The sequence below is a fragment of the Leucopleurus acutus genome, assembly GCF_964270905.1.
Source record: "Leucopleurus acutus genome assembly, chromosome: 1".
In the NCBI taxonomy this organism is placed as follows: Eukaryota; Metazoa; Chordata; class Mammalia; order Artiodactyla; family Delphinidae; genus Leucopleurus; species Leucopleurus acutus.
This window is the reverse complement of record NC_139142.1, coordinates 145,721,384-145,738,700: the sequence shown is the minus strand read 5'-3', so window position 1 is coordinate 145,738,700 and position 17,317 is coordinate 145,721,384. Positions and strand designations below refer to the sequence as shown.

Here is a 17,317-nt window from a genome sequence, read left to right as displayed (position 1 = left end):
CTTCACCTCTTAATCCCATGTCTGGCCCACAGCATCCCCTCCAAAAATGCTGAGTGGATGAATCTACCCATGCATCTTAGGTTCCAAAAGAGTCTTTTTGCGCTAGAGATTCAAAGATCAACACAAAAAGAGGATCCTGACTGTAAGCACGTGTGTGTGTGAGCATGCAACAAATACACAGGGCACCCTGGGAATGTGCTAGAGTCCCGTAGGTGCAGAATTGACTGACAGTGTATAGCTGTGTTCAGCGAAGAAGTCACCTTTGCCCACCTGCCAGTGCCAGTTGAATCTCCTTGGACTAAGGGGCCAGAGTTTGACACCCTTTCTTGGCTGCCCAGGCAGGGCACTGCCCCGCTCCCAGACCATTTGTCACCAGAATTCCATTTGGAACTCTAGGCCCCTGTCACCCGGCCTCCCACTGCCCCAGCTGAGACCCACTCTGAAGCCTGAAATTCAAATGTTGTGATGTGTATTAACCCAGACCTTCATCCCAGACCAGGCTGTTTCTCTACCCTCAGAGCCCCACACTATGGCAGACTGAATTCCTCATCGCAGAGGCCTTCCCGAATGCTCCCTCCTGTTGCTTTATGGAATTTCACCTCCTAATAGTTCCATCTGTATGTCCCCATGAACCTCAAAGTTATTATATCATCCAAGGTGGACCTCAACATTCTTCTCATGAAATTATCTATCTGGGTTGCGTCTCTCACCTTCCATGCCACCTCTAAGCTAGGACCCCCTAACACACACATATATAGTTTCCTCCTTCAGTCCCCTTGCCCTACTGATTTTACTTTCTAAATATTTCTCAATCTGCTCCTTTCTCAGGCTTGAGCCCTCTTTATCTCCTGCCTGGACTGTGGCAGTAAACTCCTCATTGGTTTCCATGCATTAGCGCTCAACCTCCTTCAATTCATCCTCCATACAGGTCACCAGAGGGATCTGTTTACAATGCAATCTGACGAAGTCACTTTTCTCCTTAAAAATCTTCTGCGGCCCCCATTGTCTTTCAGTGGAATCGATCAAAGTGGGTTTGGTGCCTCACCAGTCTTGCAGGACATTTCACAGGTATGAGATTCCGGAAATGCTGCATACCAAATGCCCTTCTGTAAGATTCATAACATACATCAGCATCTTAAAGATGGTTTCATCATCCTAAACTCCAGCATCTCGCTCTCTAACCACGCCCACCTTCCTGCCAGCCCCCAGGATACACGTTCTTCAACTTCACGGGACATCCGGAACTCGAGCCCCTCCATTTTCTCCCCGCCCCAGTCCTGTCAGACCTCACTGGAACCTGCTTCGTGCCCAGCATCCCTTCTGTGCAGCCTGACTCACCTCTCCCATTTCCAGAAGGGGCTATTCCAAGGCCAAGAGCCCAACCTTGCAACCTTCCTCTCACTCTCTACAGAAGACCATCTCCTACTTAATGGGGAAAGGAGAGAACTGAGGAGCTCCCTTCACTTCTAGCCCCCTTTCCTCTTGCCTCCCCCTGAAGGTACACACCTGCACCTGCACTCTGGGTCTCATCTTCTCTCCCCTTTACCACCTGTATCCATCTTCTCTTTCTCCTGCATCTTCTACCTTTCCTTTAGTTTCTGCCTTCAGCCTATAAATATCAAATCTCCTCCACCCAAAATGCAAACACCCCCCAATAGTCCTTTTGATGCCACCTCCTCTCATAACTGCTAATCTCTCTCTCTCTCCTCTCCCCCATATAGCCTTGCTTTTCTAAAGAAGAGTCTACGTTCTCTGCTTCCATTTCACTCTTTCCATTCCAAACTCAACCCGTTGCAGCCTGCTTTCAGACTCCACCACCTTCTGACACTGCTCTGGTTGCAGTCACCTGAGTCACCTGTTCCCTCCCCTGCCTCCATGAACCTCTCTGGAGCAGCTGGTACTGTTGGCCCATCCCTCCTTTTGTACAACGCTGTGCTCCTAGCTGGTAAGACATCCCCCTCTGCTTTTCCTCCTGCTTCCTTTGGCTCTCCCCTGCTCACCTGCCCCCTACACGCTGAGAGTTTCCAAGCTCCACCTCCTTCCCTATCTGTGCCCTGTCCCGGGACATCTCACCCACACTCATGGCTTCAACTGCCCCCCGCATGCAACACCCACACCACTGTCTTCATCTCAGATCTCTCTCCAGAACTCTAGGACCACACTGCCCGCTGCCCGCTGCGTCCTGGATGCCCCAGACAACTCACACCCAACACATCCCAAACAGGACGGATCTCCTGCCCGTGTGCTCCCCTAGCAGCAAGTCAGACCACCAAGTGTACAATCCGGACACCAGGGAGTCACCCTGGTCCCTTCCATCTATTTCCCTTCCCCTTCCCTGCCAGGCGTAGCTGGTCATACAATATGGTGAGGCCAACCTGGCTGTACAAGGAGAATCACCCTGAAGACTTGTCAAACAGAGCTCCCTGGGCCCTTCCCTGACTTACTGAATCCAAAGCTCCAGGGCCAGGCCTGGGAATCTGATTCCGAGAAAGCACCTCCAGGTTGCTGGGATGCCTGGCTCACGTCACAGACTGGCGATCAGGAACCACCATTCTCTAACCCGTCCCCTTCCAGGCTCCACTGCCAATAGCACTTTTGCTCGCCCATGCAGGGCACAGCATCCTCCCTGGGCGTCCGGCAATGTTTGCTCCATCTGATCGATCCTCCACAATGAAGCAGTGGCAAATTTACTTTCCCCAGAATGCCATAGGACCACGGCTCACCTCCGCTAAAACCCTTCTATGTGCCCCCCAGGAGCACTGCTTCGTGGCCGTGTGCATTTAGTGGAGTGACTTCTGCTCACCTATGTCACCTCCGGCCTCACGCCCCTCAGACAAGACGCTCCAGCCACGCCAAAGGACAAATGTTGTGATGGTCCTCAAACACGCAGCCCTGTTCTACAGCTCCTGGCTTTGCACATGTTCTTTCTGATCATACCCCCTCACTCCCTTAGCCTCTCTGGATAGAATCTTCTTCTTCCTTTTTTTTTTATCTGTGTGTGCAGCTTGTGAGATCTTAGTTTCCCCACCAGGGATCAAACCCAGGACCCCTGCAGTGGAAGCGTGGAATCCTAACCACTGGACGGCCAGGGAATTCCCTTGATAGACTCTTAAGGCTCAAAACAGGCTGGGCTAAAAGCCTGCCTCATAGGCACTATTAGCCCACATGGAGACTGCAGATTTTCTAGGTTTTTTCCTCCAGTTAAATGTTGGACCCTCAAGATAGGACCTGGATTTTGATTGGTCACTATTTCCAGGGCCCAACCCAGTTCCCAGCTCAGAAAGGGGGCTGGCAAGATTAATGAATGGAAGGGGGAAACGAGAGAAGGAATGAGAGAGGGCAGCGAGGCGCGGAGGATTTGGGGTGATTCTGCCGATCTGTCCTGAGTCCCAGGCCAAGAGTTAGATCTTCCCCCCGGCAGGAGCCCTGCTCTGGATCCTCAGGCTGGGTCCCCAGAAATAACACAGTGGTAGGGTTTGTGCTGCCCTTTGGCTCTCGGGTTCCCCTAGTAGCCAGGCCAGTGATAGGAGCTGCCCTCCCCCACTCCATGTGACCATTCATAACGTTTGGGGCATCTGAGAAGTCTTAGCCCCTCCTGTCTGCCCTGGCCAGCTCTGAACTTCATTAACAAGGACAGTGGGTTCACAGGACCCCAGGACAATCTCACACTCTGATCTGGCCGTGCCCTCCCCTTCCTGGATCCTTCTCCCACCCTTGCTCTGTGCCTGGACAATGCACCAATGTCCTCCATCATACCAGCCCCAACCTGGGGGTGGGCCCCTTCATCTGACCCCTCTGGCCCCATCCTCTCTATTCCTTTACCATGACTTCCCCTCCTGCCTCTTTTCTTCTTTCCCTCTTTGCACACCTGCCAGTCACCCTTACAGCTTCCCCTGTGGTCTTGACTCCCAGCGTTGCTGCCCTCCACTGTCCAGCTCCAGCTCCTCCCCAGCCTGGTCTGAAGATGGTGGAGGCTATGTTGCGGGGGAGAATTGGGTGGAGGCAGAGGCTTGTGTTAGATGGATGGCACCCCTGTTTTGCCTCCTCACTGTACAGATACCAGACCCTCTCTAAAGTGGGTTGGATTCTGTGGCAGCCCTATCCTCTGCCTCCCACAATCAGGACCAGGTACATAATCTGTGGATCCGGTGCAAAATGAAAATACAGGACCCCTTGCCCCAAAATGATTAAGAATTTCAAGATGGCAGTAGCAGATCATTGAACCAACCACTGGGCCCTTCCAAGTGCATGGCCCCGTGTGACTACATAGGTCTCACGTCCATAAAGCTGGCTCTGCCCACACCCCTTTCCAGCTGGTGATGGCTCCTCTCCCTTCTACTGTCCTCAGCTGCTTTCTAGGACAGCTCCTCAGGGCCTCAGGGCAGGAGCCCAGCCCCAGACACCTCCAAAGGTCCAGAGACCTGTTCAGCAGGCACTCAGCACAGATTCCTACAGTCCCTCCGGAAATCTTCACACTTACACTACCTCTGGGCTGCAGGACACATACACCCTTCTCAAATCAGTGCTTATTGATTGAGCCCCACCTGGCTAAGCCTGTGGAAGAGAGGACAAGTTGATAAACGCTCAGTCCCTGCCCTCCAGGAGTTCAGTTTATAGCAGGATTAAAACTGAAAAAAGAGCAGGACCAAACACGGATTCTGTGGGTTCAGAGAAAAATAATCATATTTGATTAGGAAACGAATTTTCAAAAGAGACAGCATAAAGATGGATTTTCATGAGTGGGCAAGATTTTATTAATCCGAGGAGTAAAAAGGCATTCCAGGGAGAGGGCACAGCAGGGGCAAAGGCTTGGAGGTGGGAAGATGCATGGCAGGTTCTAGAATCTTGAGTTATGTAGTTTGCCAAGGCATACTGATGGCCGAATAGTGGAAAGAGACTGGAAGGGAATTTTAGGGTCTGCTGTGGACAGCTCTAAGAGCTGCGGTGAATTTTCGTACTCCTGTACTTCCGTAGAGGAGACACTGAGGGGGCTTTAGCTATGGTGTGTATTTGGGATCAAAGGGAGAAGAGAGAAGATTTCCTCCACTTGGCCCTCCCAGCCTGCCTGTGGGCACAAAGCCTCACTTTTCTGCAAAACAGGCCGCTCCTACCCAGGGTTCTGGAGCTTATTCAGTCCACCCCTCTCGAACCGCAGTATGTCTGAGCTACCCGTAGGGGTACAGCAGCCTGGGCTCCCTCCCGCCCTACCAACGTGGAGGACCCACAATCTCGCGCGATCCTGGCTTCTGCGCAGCAGCGCCCAGACGGTGCTGGAGTGGTTTGAGGTTTTTTCGCCACTTGCTCCCATGGTCCTGTTTGTGGTGGTGGTGGTGGTGGTGGTGGTGGTGTTATGGAGGTTGGGGGGTTGGGGGGGTAAGAGGGGTGCGGAATAGGATCCCGGACTGGGAGTGGAGGCGACTGGGAGTGGGGAAAGGCTCTCAGCCCCTGGTGGACCCACTACCCACTTATTTAAACTTTATATTATGTATATTCTCAAACAAATGCAAAAGTAGAAGGAATGGTATAATGAGTTTCCCAAGTCCCCACCGCCTAGCTTCAACAATTTGCCCCTCTTGGCCAATCTTGTTTCAGCTAACCCTCTCCCACCACCCACTTTAAAGAAGGATGTGAGTAGCCTGGGGGTGGCAGAGGCGCCCCCCCACACCCAGAGTTGTAGGAGAGCTGGTGCCAAGCCTGCACCACTGGAGACTGGAACGCCAAGGGGCAGAGTGGGGGCACGGTAGGGCTGGGAGCAGGGCTCACGCTGGGTAGGGGCCGCGGGGGGCGGGGGCGGTGCTGGCGGGGCGGTGCTTGGAGCAGCGCGGGGGTTGGGGGCGCTCTCCCGGAGACTCAAGGCGCGTGGGGCTGGGCGCAGAGCCGCAGTCTCCGCCTTGCAGCTTGGAGTGTGCCCGCTGCGCCGCAGCTGTCCGTGCCTGCCGCCACCTTCCCGCCGCCGCCGCCACTGCCAAGATGCCCAATTTCGCCGGCACCTGGAAGATGCGCAGCAGCGAGAATTTCGACGAGCTGCTCAAGGCTCTGGGTAAGCTGGCGCGGATGGCGTGCCCCGACGGGGAGTAGCAGCCGGCGGTGCCCCCCGACCCGCAGAGGGTGGGCTTTAGGGACCAACACCAGGCAAGAGGGAGTCCCCGGTGCGATAGATTGGGGGCGAATTCCAAGGCACACCCCATCTAGAAGTGGCGAGTAGAGCCCGGGCTCCGCGCATCCAGAGAGCGTTTGCTGGATGCTTGGCGCTTTCCCCGACGGTTCGGCCTTTATCTCGTGCTAGCTAATCGCGAGGAGAGGTTATTACTGAAGTCCTAGGTGGGTCAGGGACTTTAAAACTGGCGACTCAGTTTGAGACCAGGCCCTACCACGAAATACACTGTGCTGCTCAGGGAAGGCCGCTTACCCTCTCTGAGCCTCAGTTGCTCACCTCGGAAAAAAAAAAATCAGGGCGAGGGCTGGGGGAGGAATGAATCAGTTTTAAGGCCCCCATCTATATATAGTCAAAGGGTTTGAGAAGTGCCGGGCCAGTCCTGGGACGACTGGTGGGTGGCGAGTCCCCGTGAGTCGCACCCATTCTTCCCGGCGCAGGTGTGAACGCCATGCTGAGGAAAGTGGCCGTGGCGGCTGCGTCCAAGCCGCACGTGGAGATCCGCCAGGACGGGGATCAGTTCTACATCAAGACATCCACCACGGTGCGCACGACTGAGATCAACTTCAAGGTCGGAGAAGGCTTTGAGGAGGAGACAGTGGACGGACGCAAGTGCAGGGTGAGGCCCCAGAGTCTGGGCAGCGTTCCCACGTCCCCGCTCCCTACCCGTGAACCGCTGCAGCCAGACGAACCCGCGGCTCCTTTTGCAGCCAGTGGCGCCCTTTCCTTGCGGGGCGTGTGCACCGGCTGTTTGAAGAGAGGATCTGTGCACCGCGTTGCCCTGGGCTCAAGAGAAAGGCCTACCCCAACCCCTCCCCAACCTCATCCCTAAGTCGCCTCCCGAGGTGCTAACAGCCGCGCCTAAAGCGCGGGCTCTGGGTTGCACCGCGTTCCTTGCAGGGGCTTCCGCAGCAGCGTTTTGCTGCGATCCTCAGCGCCAGCGCAGGAGGCGGGGAGGAGGAGGAGGTTTCAGGGCCACCAGGTTCCGTGGCCGCGAGGCTGCCACGTTTCCTGCCGCAGGTGGAGCGGCAGCTCTCGAGTCCCGCCCGCCGGGGTCCCTGGGCGCCCTGAGAATGCTCTGGATCCAGTTTCAGCAGTCTCGATGGCCCCGGGACCTCTCCCGCCCGCCCTCAGTTTGGTTTCTTAAAGGAAACGACGGAATCTTTCCAAAAGCAAGGCAGATTCTGCCTGGAAAATGGACTAAGTGCTCTCTCTTAGTCCTCAAGGGCAAGAATTCTGTATTTCTTTGTATATAGGTCCCAGGGTGGATGAACGGGTGGACTGAAGCAAGGGGTTGTAAATTCCTTTTTTAGATGGGCAAAAATTGCATTTGGTTGGTCTCTGGAGTAGAATGGAGGGTTGGCTCCGCATGGATTTTGAGGACAGATGGAAAAACAATTCGCTGCTGCTACCACTTAGTTTAAAAGTGACAAAATGTCTCCCTCCTCTCCCCAAGGTTTAAAGAAAGAACGAATAACATTCCAGAGAGTGAGAAATTGTTTTTCACCTTTCCTGAGTGGTGCCTGTCTGATCTAGAGTGGGACTCTCTGGGCATGGGGTTTGGGAGGACACAGAGTCACAGACCCCCAGGAGCACGCTGTCCCACAAAGCAATATTGGGCCCCCAGATTAGCACAGCCTGAAAATGATGTCCGGGCTCAGAGCTGGCAGGATTGGAGCCCCAGCCACTGCACCGTTTATAAAAACAAAAGAGCAGGACAGCTTAGAGGGAAGGTCTGGGAGTCTTAAGGTAGAAGCCCTGGCGATAGGCAGGACTCAGTTTGGGGACATCCAATGGTGACTACTGCCAGAGACAGTAATTCCGGTTAAAAAAGAAAAATCAAAGGTTCACACGACAGCCTGGAGAGTGGGGCTTTATCCGTGCCCTGCCTAGTGAATGTGTCCCATGTGTTAGTTAAAAAGCAAGTATGTGCACATTCAGTACAGCCTCGGAACCCAGCTGTTCAGCATTTTGCTTTGTGCAGACGCTGGGGAAAACTGCAGGGAATCCCTCCTTTTGCCTCCCACCTACAACAGAATGAAGACCCTTCAGACTTAAAAATTTTTTTTTCTAGAGACATGTAACCTGGGAAGTGGCTGTGTTTTTATCCTCAGAGTCAGAGACACTCAGGTTTATCAGAGCAGGCTGTGTGCTGCGTCTGATGAGTGCAAACAGAAAGGAAGGCATTATCCCCAAATCCATGCAAGGAACAGAGCTCCTGATCAGATGTGGTTACAAGTATGGTGTCTTTACCATTCTAAAATTTTGTACTTCTGATATGAGGAGCTTCTTGCCTTGAATAGCCAAATTGCTTGAAGGGATCGTCCATTTTGACATAAATGAATCATTGCGTGCCCTCAGTTTTACTCCTGGAGGTGTAAAATGTGCCTGAGGCTTTGCTGCTTCGGTGAGTGTGTGTGTGTGTACTTGTGTAATACAAGGTATATTTATACCCCATCAAATCCGCGGTCAGCCCTCTGAATTTAGGCTCGATACAGCACAGCACAGAAGGTTCTGAGCCCTGCTGACAGGGACCATGTGTTGCTTCTCTGCACAGCAATTATTCTCCCATGCTCATTGTTGTCTCTGCTCCCACTGCCAAGAGTGTAATTAACGTCACTAATGGTTTTCCTGCCGGCAGAGTTTAGCCACTTGGGAGAATGAGAACAAGATCCACTGCACACAAACTCTCCTCGAGGGGGACGGCCCCAAAACCTACTGGACCCGCGAGCTGGCCAACGACGAGCTCATCCTGGTGAGCGAGGCCCCTTGACCCTGAAACAAGCCCTCAGTTCTCCAGATGTTGCCTGTGGCGGGGCCCCAAGATCATCATCTTCACTCATCCATTCAGGGAGAGACACTCTTTGCCCTGGGTTAAAATGTGAGCAGAACGCTTGAGATGACAGTTTAGGTCAGAGGAAATCATTGTTAGATGGTTGGCAGGAGAGAGGAGTGGCTCAGAGGGCAGAGCAGGGCCTAGAGACAGGCTGCCTTGCCGGCCTCTATACAAACCCATGCATCCCTGTGGTGACTCGCTGACTTGCTTAAGCCGGCCTCCCCTCCAGCCGGGCTCCGAATGCTTGGGCTCTGGGAGGTCCCAGCGTTCACTCTGCAGAAGGGATTCCCCCCACCGCCCCACCCCCTCCTCATTCCCCATTTTGCTGCCTGGGAAAGATTTCAGAAATTTTAGTATGCCTGCACTGAGAGCCTTAAAGAACATTTTTACCCCCGGACTTATAAACTCCAATGGCCTTCGGCAGCCAGACAAGTATAGTGATGCTAATTTGGGGCAGTCACAGTGTTAACACGATGTGGAGGGTGGGGCCTTTAGAACTGAGGAGGGTGGACTCTACCTTAAACGTAATCAGATCGAAACATTTTAAACATCCCTGGCCACACAAAATATACCTGGTGAGGCCAAGTTAGAAACTCCTGTAGTTTAATCACACACCTCCTCCCCCTTTATTTAGGTACAGGGGCAAAGAGGACAGAGGAAAGGATACCTCCCTGCCACTCTCCCTTTGTGTTTCAGAACAGACCAAGCTTTCCTTGTAATACCCTTCCCCGTCCCCCCAACGCCCCCACTAGAAAAGGGGAACGCTGTTGTAGGTAACCAGGAAATGATATCCTTTGTTCTCCATCAGACCTGTTGTTAACATCTCCACTCAAAGACTGCCTGCCTGCCCCACCCTAGCAAGTGTCACCCTGAAATGTCGGAAAAGGAGGTGGCAAGGAATGCTAGGACAGGACTGGCTGTGTGACCTGGGCATGGCCCTTCCCTCCCTGAGCTGTAAAATGAGGGGTTGGGCTAAAGTTTGATCCCTGAGGTCTCTCTCAGCCCTGAAATGACGTGTTTATTCTGCAAGAAGACCCTAAATTGAACTGTCTCTATTACTTTACCGGAGGCTGCTTGATCTCACTCGCTCTCTCCCCTTGTCCTTCCCTGAGATGATTTCACATACTTTCTTTCATGAGAAAGGACTGGCTTCATTTGCAATCTGGTTAATGTTGTTTCAAGGACAGGAATAGTTGATGGGGTTGGGGGAGCAATTTGAGGCTGAGACATGGACATTTAGGAGGAAAAGGCACATATGGTTCATTGGTCCAGGGATAGAAAATAGGGAGATGATTTTAGAGCTCTTGAGTGTAGCTAAGGGTTAAGTAGGCTCCGTGTGGTCCGTGAGAAAGTGTGATTTTATTAATCTCAGTAGTATCTGAGCAGCCAGCGCCTGGGCCCAATTCTGCTAGGAGAGCTCTACCACTTCCAAATCTCCCGCTACAGCTCCACCCGTGCATCCTTCCCTGGCTCCGCAGACGTACATATGAGCCTCAAAGGGCGGATTCATTCTTGGCATTTGGGTTCTAAAATGTGGGATTTTGTTCCAAGGGTTATTATCATTAATAAATCCAAATGTAGGGAGATGCTGTCTCTGTATAACAAGAGGAAATTTATTCTAGTTCACTTAAATAAGCTCTCCCAGCACCCCCAGCTGTAAATTGCCTTCCTTTGAAAAGTGAGTGTAGTCCCTTAAACGACTCGGGCACATTATACGAGAGTTTCTTTCAGGAACCTCTGAGCATAGTCTGCAGGCTGAGAAGGACATTTCAAATATGATTGGAAATGTAGCAATTTCTTCTCATTTCGTGAAGCCATTTGTTGGCCTGGGGGAGGTGTCGGTCATTCCAGCACAGGTATAGAGTCCAATCCCCAAACGCTGGCCTTCCACGTGACACTCCATGGCCATAGAGCTGGAAGAGTTTCAGAAAACTGACAAGGTTCTGAGCGGTCTGGACATCTGAGAGGTGAATTTCCATGGGAACCCCCGCTTCACCCTGCCCCAGCACCCAGCATCATCTGCATTCCTCACTAATAAGGAAAGGGAAGAGGACAGGGAAGGTGTCCAGAGCAGGTACAGCTGTGCCGGTGTGATCAGAAGTTCCCTACTTAGAAAAGAGGGTGGTGATGGGCATTTGCTTCCTTCATAATCACTGATGACTAGTATTTCCCTGAAACACACATGTTTGAATAACGTCCCGACTCATGTTCCCTGAGAGCATCTCATGGTCAACTGAGGGACCCGGGGAAGATCCAAGTATATTCAAGCTCTGAGTTCAGGGCTCTTAACCTCAGGCCCCTTTGACAATCTGAAAGATAGGGACCCTCCCACAGAAAAATGTACGTCTGCAAACAAACATATCTCCGTCAGTCTACAGAGTGGGGAAATTCTGTTTGTTTGTTTTTTTTTTAATTTTGTGGGTTTTTTAACATACATATTGCTTTCTCTGTTCCAATTGCCTGTGAGAGACCTAGGAGAGCAGGCCTATGAATAATTGCTAGTTTTTGAAAGAGTTGAGACAGCTTACTTACAGTGATATCACTTCAGAGGCCAGGAGAAAGCCGTGCTCCTCCATTCGTGGAATGATTTGTGTCCTCCCCACAGCAAACAAACAGTCACAGAATAGTAGCTGGAAAGAGCTGTGGGATCTTGTTCAATTGCACCCCTCCCCTCAACTCCCTCCCCCCTCCATCCCCAAACTGTCCAAGAGACCAGAGCAGTGCCCCAGCTCACCCAGCTGTGAGTTGCAGAGCTGGGTCTGGATGCCACTGACACTGTGCTTTTGCAGTTGAGACCATGTTTCTAGCTTGCAGGTAACCTGAGTATTACTTATACAACATCTCAGGCGTCTCCCAGGCTTGACAGTTGCTTCCTGGAAGGTACTTCTACACCCTCCCTGAAGCTATCCCACCTGGCTGGTCAGTGCTGAACCCCAGGGCTCCAGCTGCCCAAGCCCCTTGCTCTCTTGAAGTCACTTGACAAGAGACAGAACCACTTCAGAAATGTCCAATATGGCATACTCCCCGCCACCCACTTCAGTTTAATTTAAAAAACCAAAGCCAGGAAACTTGCATTTTTATGTGAGCATTCCCAGGTTCCAGAAGTAGTGGAAAATTGCATACAACATAATTCTATACCCCTGTTGCCTCTCTGCCAATACAGAGTGTAAGGGAGGAAAAAAAGAAAGAAAAAAGAAAGAAAGAAAAAAAAACCCTTAGGGCTGAACATGAGTGCACCGCACAGGAAATTGAATGTCTGTTACAGAGTTTTTAACAGGGCAGTAAGTGGCCTTATTAGCGATCTGCTTTAAACATTTTTGCACAGACATCTGCACTGATTGGTTTTCCTTCTCTGCAGACGTTCGGCGCCGACGATGTGGTCTGCACGAGGATTTATGTTCGGGAGTGAAGGCGGCTGGCTTGCTCCTGCTTTGGGGGTGGATTCATGTTCCCCCGAGGAATGTCATAGTTCTGAGCTGCCAGTGGACCTCCTCTTCCCCAGTATCAACATTAGGTGATCCTGTTTTCCCCACGATAATGCTGTAGTGTTTCCCCCCAAGGCTTCGTGCCTCTGTGTCCCTGGTGCTCCATAGTTTGGCATCTCTATGGTTTCATCAGCCATTAAACTGGTTGTACACACCTCAAGGCTTTCTCCTTCTTTGGACTGACTCTTCGGTTTCCACACAAGGTCATGGTGTACCTGTTGACCCCAGCACTGCATTGGTCTGTGTAGTGATTTCTGCTTCTGCCTGCTGCCCAGGTGCAGTGCTTGGAGCATACGGCAGGGGTTGTGAGCTGGGCTTCCTCTGACAGGATTCACACTGCAGATCCAGGTGTGTCTGGATCTCACAGTGTTGTTTTTTAATTGAATTAGCTGATATATTGGTGGTTCCCAGCAGGAAAGGGAGGGCATATTCAGAAGCGTTAACTGAGGAGAGCTCAGAATGAAGGGACTATTTGCACAGGCATTTACATGGACGGGATGAAGAGAACCAACAAAGGATGGTGAGACACTCAGAGACAAGCAGCAGGGAACCGGTACTCCCCTAGACAGAGGGATAGAGGGGTCACCAGACCACAAGAGCTATAGCCTGGGAAAGAGACCACCACCGTGTAGGAGCTGTGGCAGTACACAGAGGAATGTGATCACTGCCAAAACAATGGCCCCAGTATGTGGGTAGTTGGAGGTTCAGAGGGTGGGGGGAGAGTCTCTGGCTTGCAACAAGGGTGTTAAATATCCTGACCTCCCAATTTTCAATCTCTGATCTATCTATTCTAACCACTAGCCAAACCCATCTGGAATCTAGAGGGCAAGAGAGTGGGGAGGGGGAGGGAGGGCGAGGGTGCTGCCCACAAGAGTCACCCTCCCAGGATATAGCCAGGAGAAGAATGGATCCCAACATGCAACAGGACAATGATCCACAGTCGCCAACTTTAACATTTGAAAATTAGATTTTACACGAAAATCTGGACTTCTCTTTCCTTAGGAGAAAAACTGGGAAAATCTGGCATCTCTCATGGGGCCACAGGTGGCTTGGCAGCGTCCCCCTTTTTAAGTGGAACTTACACCCTCTGCCTCCCCATGGGCCCCACCATGGCCCCTGCCCTCCTTTACGTTGACTGCCCGGCTTCTTGGGCGTTTCTCCTTGCCATCCTAGGCGCAAGGGTTCTTGGCAAAGCCAGGCCAGAGTTGGCTGATCAACAGTGTTTGGGCATGGATGAAGCCAGAAGACAGGGACCCTTAAAGAGCTCACACCTAAGCTGATGGAGCCGACACCTAAGGCCCAGGTGCCACCACCTGAGTGTAAATGAGGACACCTTGACCTGACTTCTCACACCTCTGCAGCCCAGAACCCTACTTTGCTCATGGGGGACCTCAGCCTCCTCTCAAAGACTCTATTGCTTACATCTAGGAGGAGTTGTCTGATGACTTCTTGGAGGAAAGCGGCTGGAGTAGGACCCCTAAGGAAGGGGAGGACCTGGGCTGCTAAGGAAGGGGAGGACCTGGGCTGCTATGCAGCACCACTGGTTCACTTAGACTCAGAACATAGTCCGTAGCCTGTTTCTCTTGAATCCTGTTCCTTCTTCATTTTCCAGAGGAAAAGGCACAGTGTTTCTCATTCCCTCTTAGAACACCGCTCATGGGACATTCACGTTCCATGGAACCCAGTATGGGAATCTCTGCTATAAACTTCAACCTTAAAATATTTGTGTGTACACACATTGCATATGATATATAATATACACATACATGTAGGATGAACACCTACACAAAATATCACTGTCATCAGAATAGTCTCACTAGAATGCTGCTCTAAACATGTCACTCCCCTGCTCAGGAATCCCCATGGTCGGAAACAGAAAGGTCAAACTCTGGCCTGGACTTCAAGCCCTCCAGGACTTGGCCTCACCAGGTAAAACAGAAAGAATGAGGGCTTTGGTGTCTGTCAGACCTGGCTCCAACTCCTGGCCACACCTTTAGTTTACAAGTGCTAGAAGCCCAACCCCAACCAGCCCCAACAAAGAAGAATGTACGCTGCTACAACGGCTGAACCTTGAAAATATTGTGCTAAGTGTAAGAAGCCAGTCACAAAGGACCACATAGTGTATGATTCCATTTATATGAACTGTCCAGAACAGATAAATCCATAGAGACAGAAAGTAGATTGGTGGTTGCCTAAGGCTGGGGGTGTTGGGGGAAAAAGGGAGTAAAGAGTTTCTTTGGGGGGTGAAGAAAATGTTCTAAAATTGATGTGGTAATAGTTGCACAACTGTACAAATGCACTAAAAACCACTGAATTATACATTTTAAATAGATGAATTGTGTGTAATGTGAATTATATCTTAATAAAGCTTTTTCTTTTTTTTTTTTTTTAAGGAATGTGCTGACCTCCCTGGTTGTGAGGAATGCTAGGGAAGCTCTCAGGACTCAAGCAAAAGCTGCAGGAACTGGGCCTTAGGGCCTAGAATCTGAGGCAGAGCCCCTTCCATACCTCTCCCTCCCTCTCTTACTCCATTTTGATTTCCTTACAGAACTGGTTCGGGTCACATGACCACCCCTGGACCAATCACAACTGAGGGGAATAGGGTACAATGATTGGTCAGGCCTGAGTCATATGACCTCTCCTGGGCTAGTGGGCAAAACTGTTAGAAAAGGGAGAATAGGGGAAAATGAACTGGTAGGCAGCAACTGTGATTAAGCTATCCTCCATGCTGGCTAGCAAACCTTGGGTAAATTATTCAACCACTTTGAGCCTTGGCCCCTTGCTATTGTAAAATGAGGACAATAAAACCCACTTGGCCTGGTTGGTGTGGAGATGAAAGGAGTTAAGGTTTGTAAAGTACCAAGAGCTTTATAGAGTCCTACATAATCCTTGCCATCCAGCCACATGGGTCCAGACCCTGATCCCACTCCTCTGAGCCTCTCAAATCTTTTTTATTTTGAAGGCCAGCACCCACCTCCTTTAGGGCATCTTCTCTCCCTGTCTCTTGCCCCCACATTAGGCTCACAATTACAGACTGCTTTGTGCAGGCAGGGCTTCTATTGTGGTCCTGTGTTGTCATTCCACATCTCCTTGGTTTCTGACATTTTCTGCCAACCAGCCTGTGTGGTCCCGGAGTCCAGGAATGGTTGCTTAAACATCCCTGCTCCCCCCCACCCCCCACCCCGCCGACTCTACCCCAGCCCTCCACGGGGCTTGGCAAATGGAGATTACTCTGTAAACATGTGCTGATTATCTGACTGATGGAGGCCCAACATTTTTTTTTACAAGATCCAAGCCTTCCTGAATGGATGTCCACAAGGAAAGGCAGACGTAGGGAGTAAACAGCAGTGCTCAACTCAAACACCATCCAACACCGACAGCAAGAGTTGTCTCTACCCTCAGGTAGATGGTATAATACACATACCATATTATATCTCAGAGGCAGGGGGGCAGAGATTACAAGACCCATTTAAAAGAAAAGGGTGAATAGTGTAGGAAACCCTGCTCAGGAGCAGGAAAACTTGGAAGAAGCAAACTTACTGATTACCTGTCCCAACAGCTGTCCCAAACCCCTCTCTCCCTTGCCCACCTCCCACAGTATAGACTGGGAAAGTCAATGCTTATTCTCCCAGCTTGCATTGAGTTGAGTATGTGACCCAGTTCTGGCCAATGAAACATAAATGGAAGTCTTCTAGGGGGCTTCTGAGAAAGACTTTTTCTTCCTGATAAAAGAGGAGAGACTGAGAAGGTAACTTCTCCTTACTGCCTCTAATATGGTGTGAGATTGTGATGCCTGGAGCTGGCGTAACCATTTTACAACCACGAGGAAAAGAGATGCCAGCTCAGAGTCACTGAGATAATACAGCCCCTAATTTGGATGTACTGCTATGTGATTAAAAAAAAAAAAAAGCCCCTGTTTGCTCAAGCCCGTTATTCAGTGGCTTCCATACTTGCAAGTAAAAGCATTGCTAACTGATACATGGAAAGAAGGACAGGGGTCTGTCTGACTTTCAGATTTCTAGGAAGCCTTGTCTTGATGATGACCACCAGTGCTGTGGAACTGGACAATGTGTCATCTTGCCCAAAGGAATAAATAATGTCAAAATATTCTATGGGGGCTTCCCTGGTGGCACAGTGGTTAAGAATCCACCTGCCAATGCAGGGGACACAGGTTTGAGCCTTGGTTCAGGAAGATCCCACATGCCACAGAGCAACTAAGCCCGTGCGCCACAACCCCTGAGGCTGCACTCTAGAGCCCACGAGCCACAACTACTGAGCCCGCGTGCTACAACTACTGAAGCCCGAGCGCCTAGAGCCCGTGCTCTGCAACCAGAGAAGCCACCACAATGAGAAGCCCGCGCACCGTGACGAATAGTGGCCCCTGCTCACCGCAACTAGAGAAAGCCCACGCAGCAACGAAGACCTAACGCAGCCAAAATATAAATAAATTTTTAAAAATTCTATGGAAGTTAAGACCCCATGCATATTATAACATCTTTCTCAAGTCCTTTTTACTTCAGTCCCTTCTCCTCCTCATGACAGCCAACGTTTCCACAAGTAAACAGCGGATGTTATCCAAGAAAATGTAGGGCAGCCAACCTACAGATGCAACCTTCGCGCCACCAACCTAACACCTCCCACCACTTTCACAGACACCTGTCCTCTAAGAATACACTCCAGGGCTCTCCCCTCCTTTACTGTAACTGCCCATTTGTGTCAGGAAAGTCCTTGGATTTTGTCAGAAACATCCCTTGCCTCTATATCTGCCCTCCCCAATGTCCAGCAAACACTCTGCACTAAGATAAAAGAAATGCAGTATGTCACTGGGTGAAAAATTAATCT

The 17,317-nt window shown here is 51.0% G+C and overlaps 1 protein-coding gene across 2 annotated transcripts; it reads left to right on the top strand.

Moving 5' to 3' along the window:
* Nucleotides 1-5,909: 5,909 nt before the first annotated feature.
* On the top strand, nucleotides 5,910-12,513 carry CRABP1 (cellular retinoic acid binding protein 1). 2 transcript variants are annotated; one of them, XM_082835050.1, is made up of 4 exons: nucleotides 5,910-6,040; nucleotides 6,595-6,773; nucleotides 8,796-8,909; nucleotides 12,349-12,513. In XM_082835050.1, exons 1-4 carry the CDS (start codon nucleotides 5,971-5,973, stop codon nucleotides 12,397-12,399), a joined length of 414 nt encoding a protein of 137 aa, XP_082691176.1. In that variant the 5' UTR covers nucleotides 5,910-5,970; the 3' UTR covers nucleotides 12,400-12,513. The 2 variants fall into 2 exon arrangements, with proteins under 2 accessions (XP_082691176.1, XP_082691177.1); XM_082835051.1 differs by lacking the exon at nucleotides 8,796-8,909.
* Nucleotides 12,514-17,317: the final 4,804 nt, after the last annotated feature.

Excerpts from the sequence above, each read along its gene's own strand:
- CRABP1 (XM_082835050.1), top strand. The coding sequence starts at position 5,971 with ATGCCCAATTTCGCCGGCACCTGGAAGATGCGCAGCAGCGAGAATTTC. Across the intron at positions 6,774-8,795 it reads TGGACGGACGCAAGTGCAGG|AGTTTAGCCACTTGGGAGAA; the intron begins GTGAGGCCCCAG and ends TCCTGCCGGCAG. Across the intron at positions 8,910-12,348 it reads CCAACGACGAGCTCATCCTG|ACGTTCGGCGCCGACGATGT; the intron begins GTGAGCGAGGCC and ends CCTTCTCTGCAG.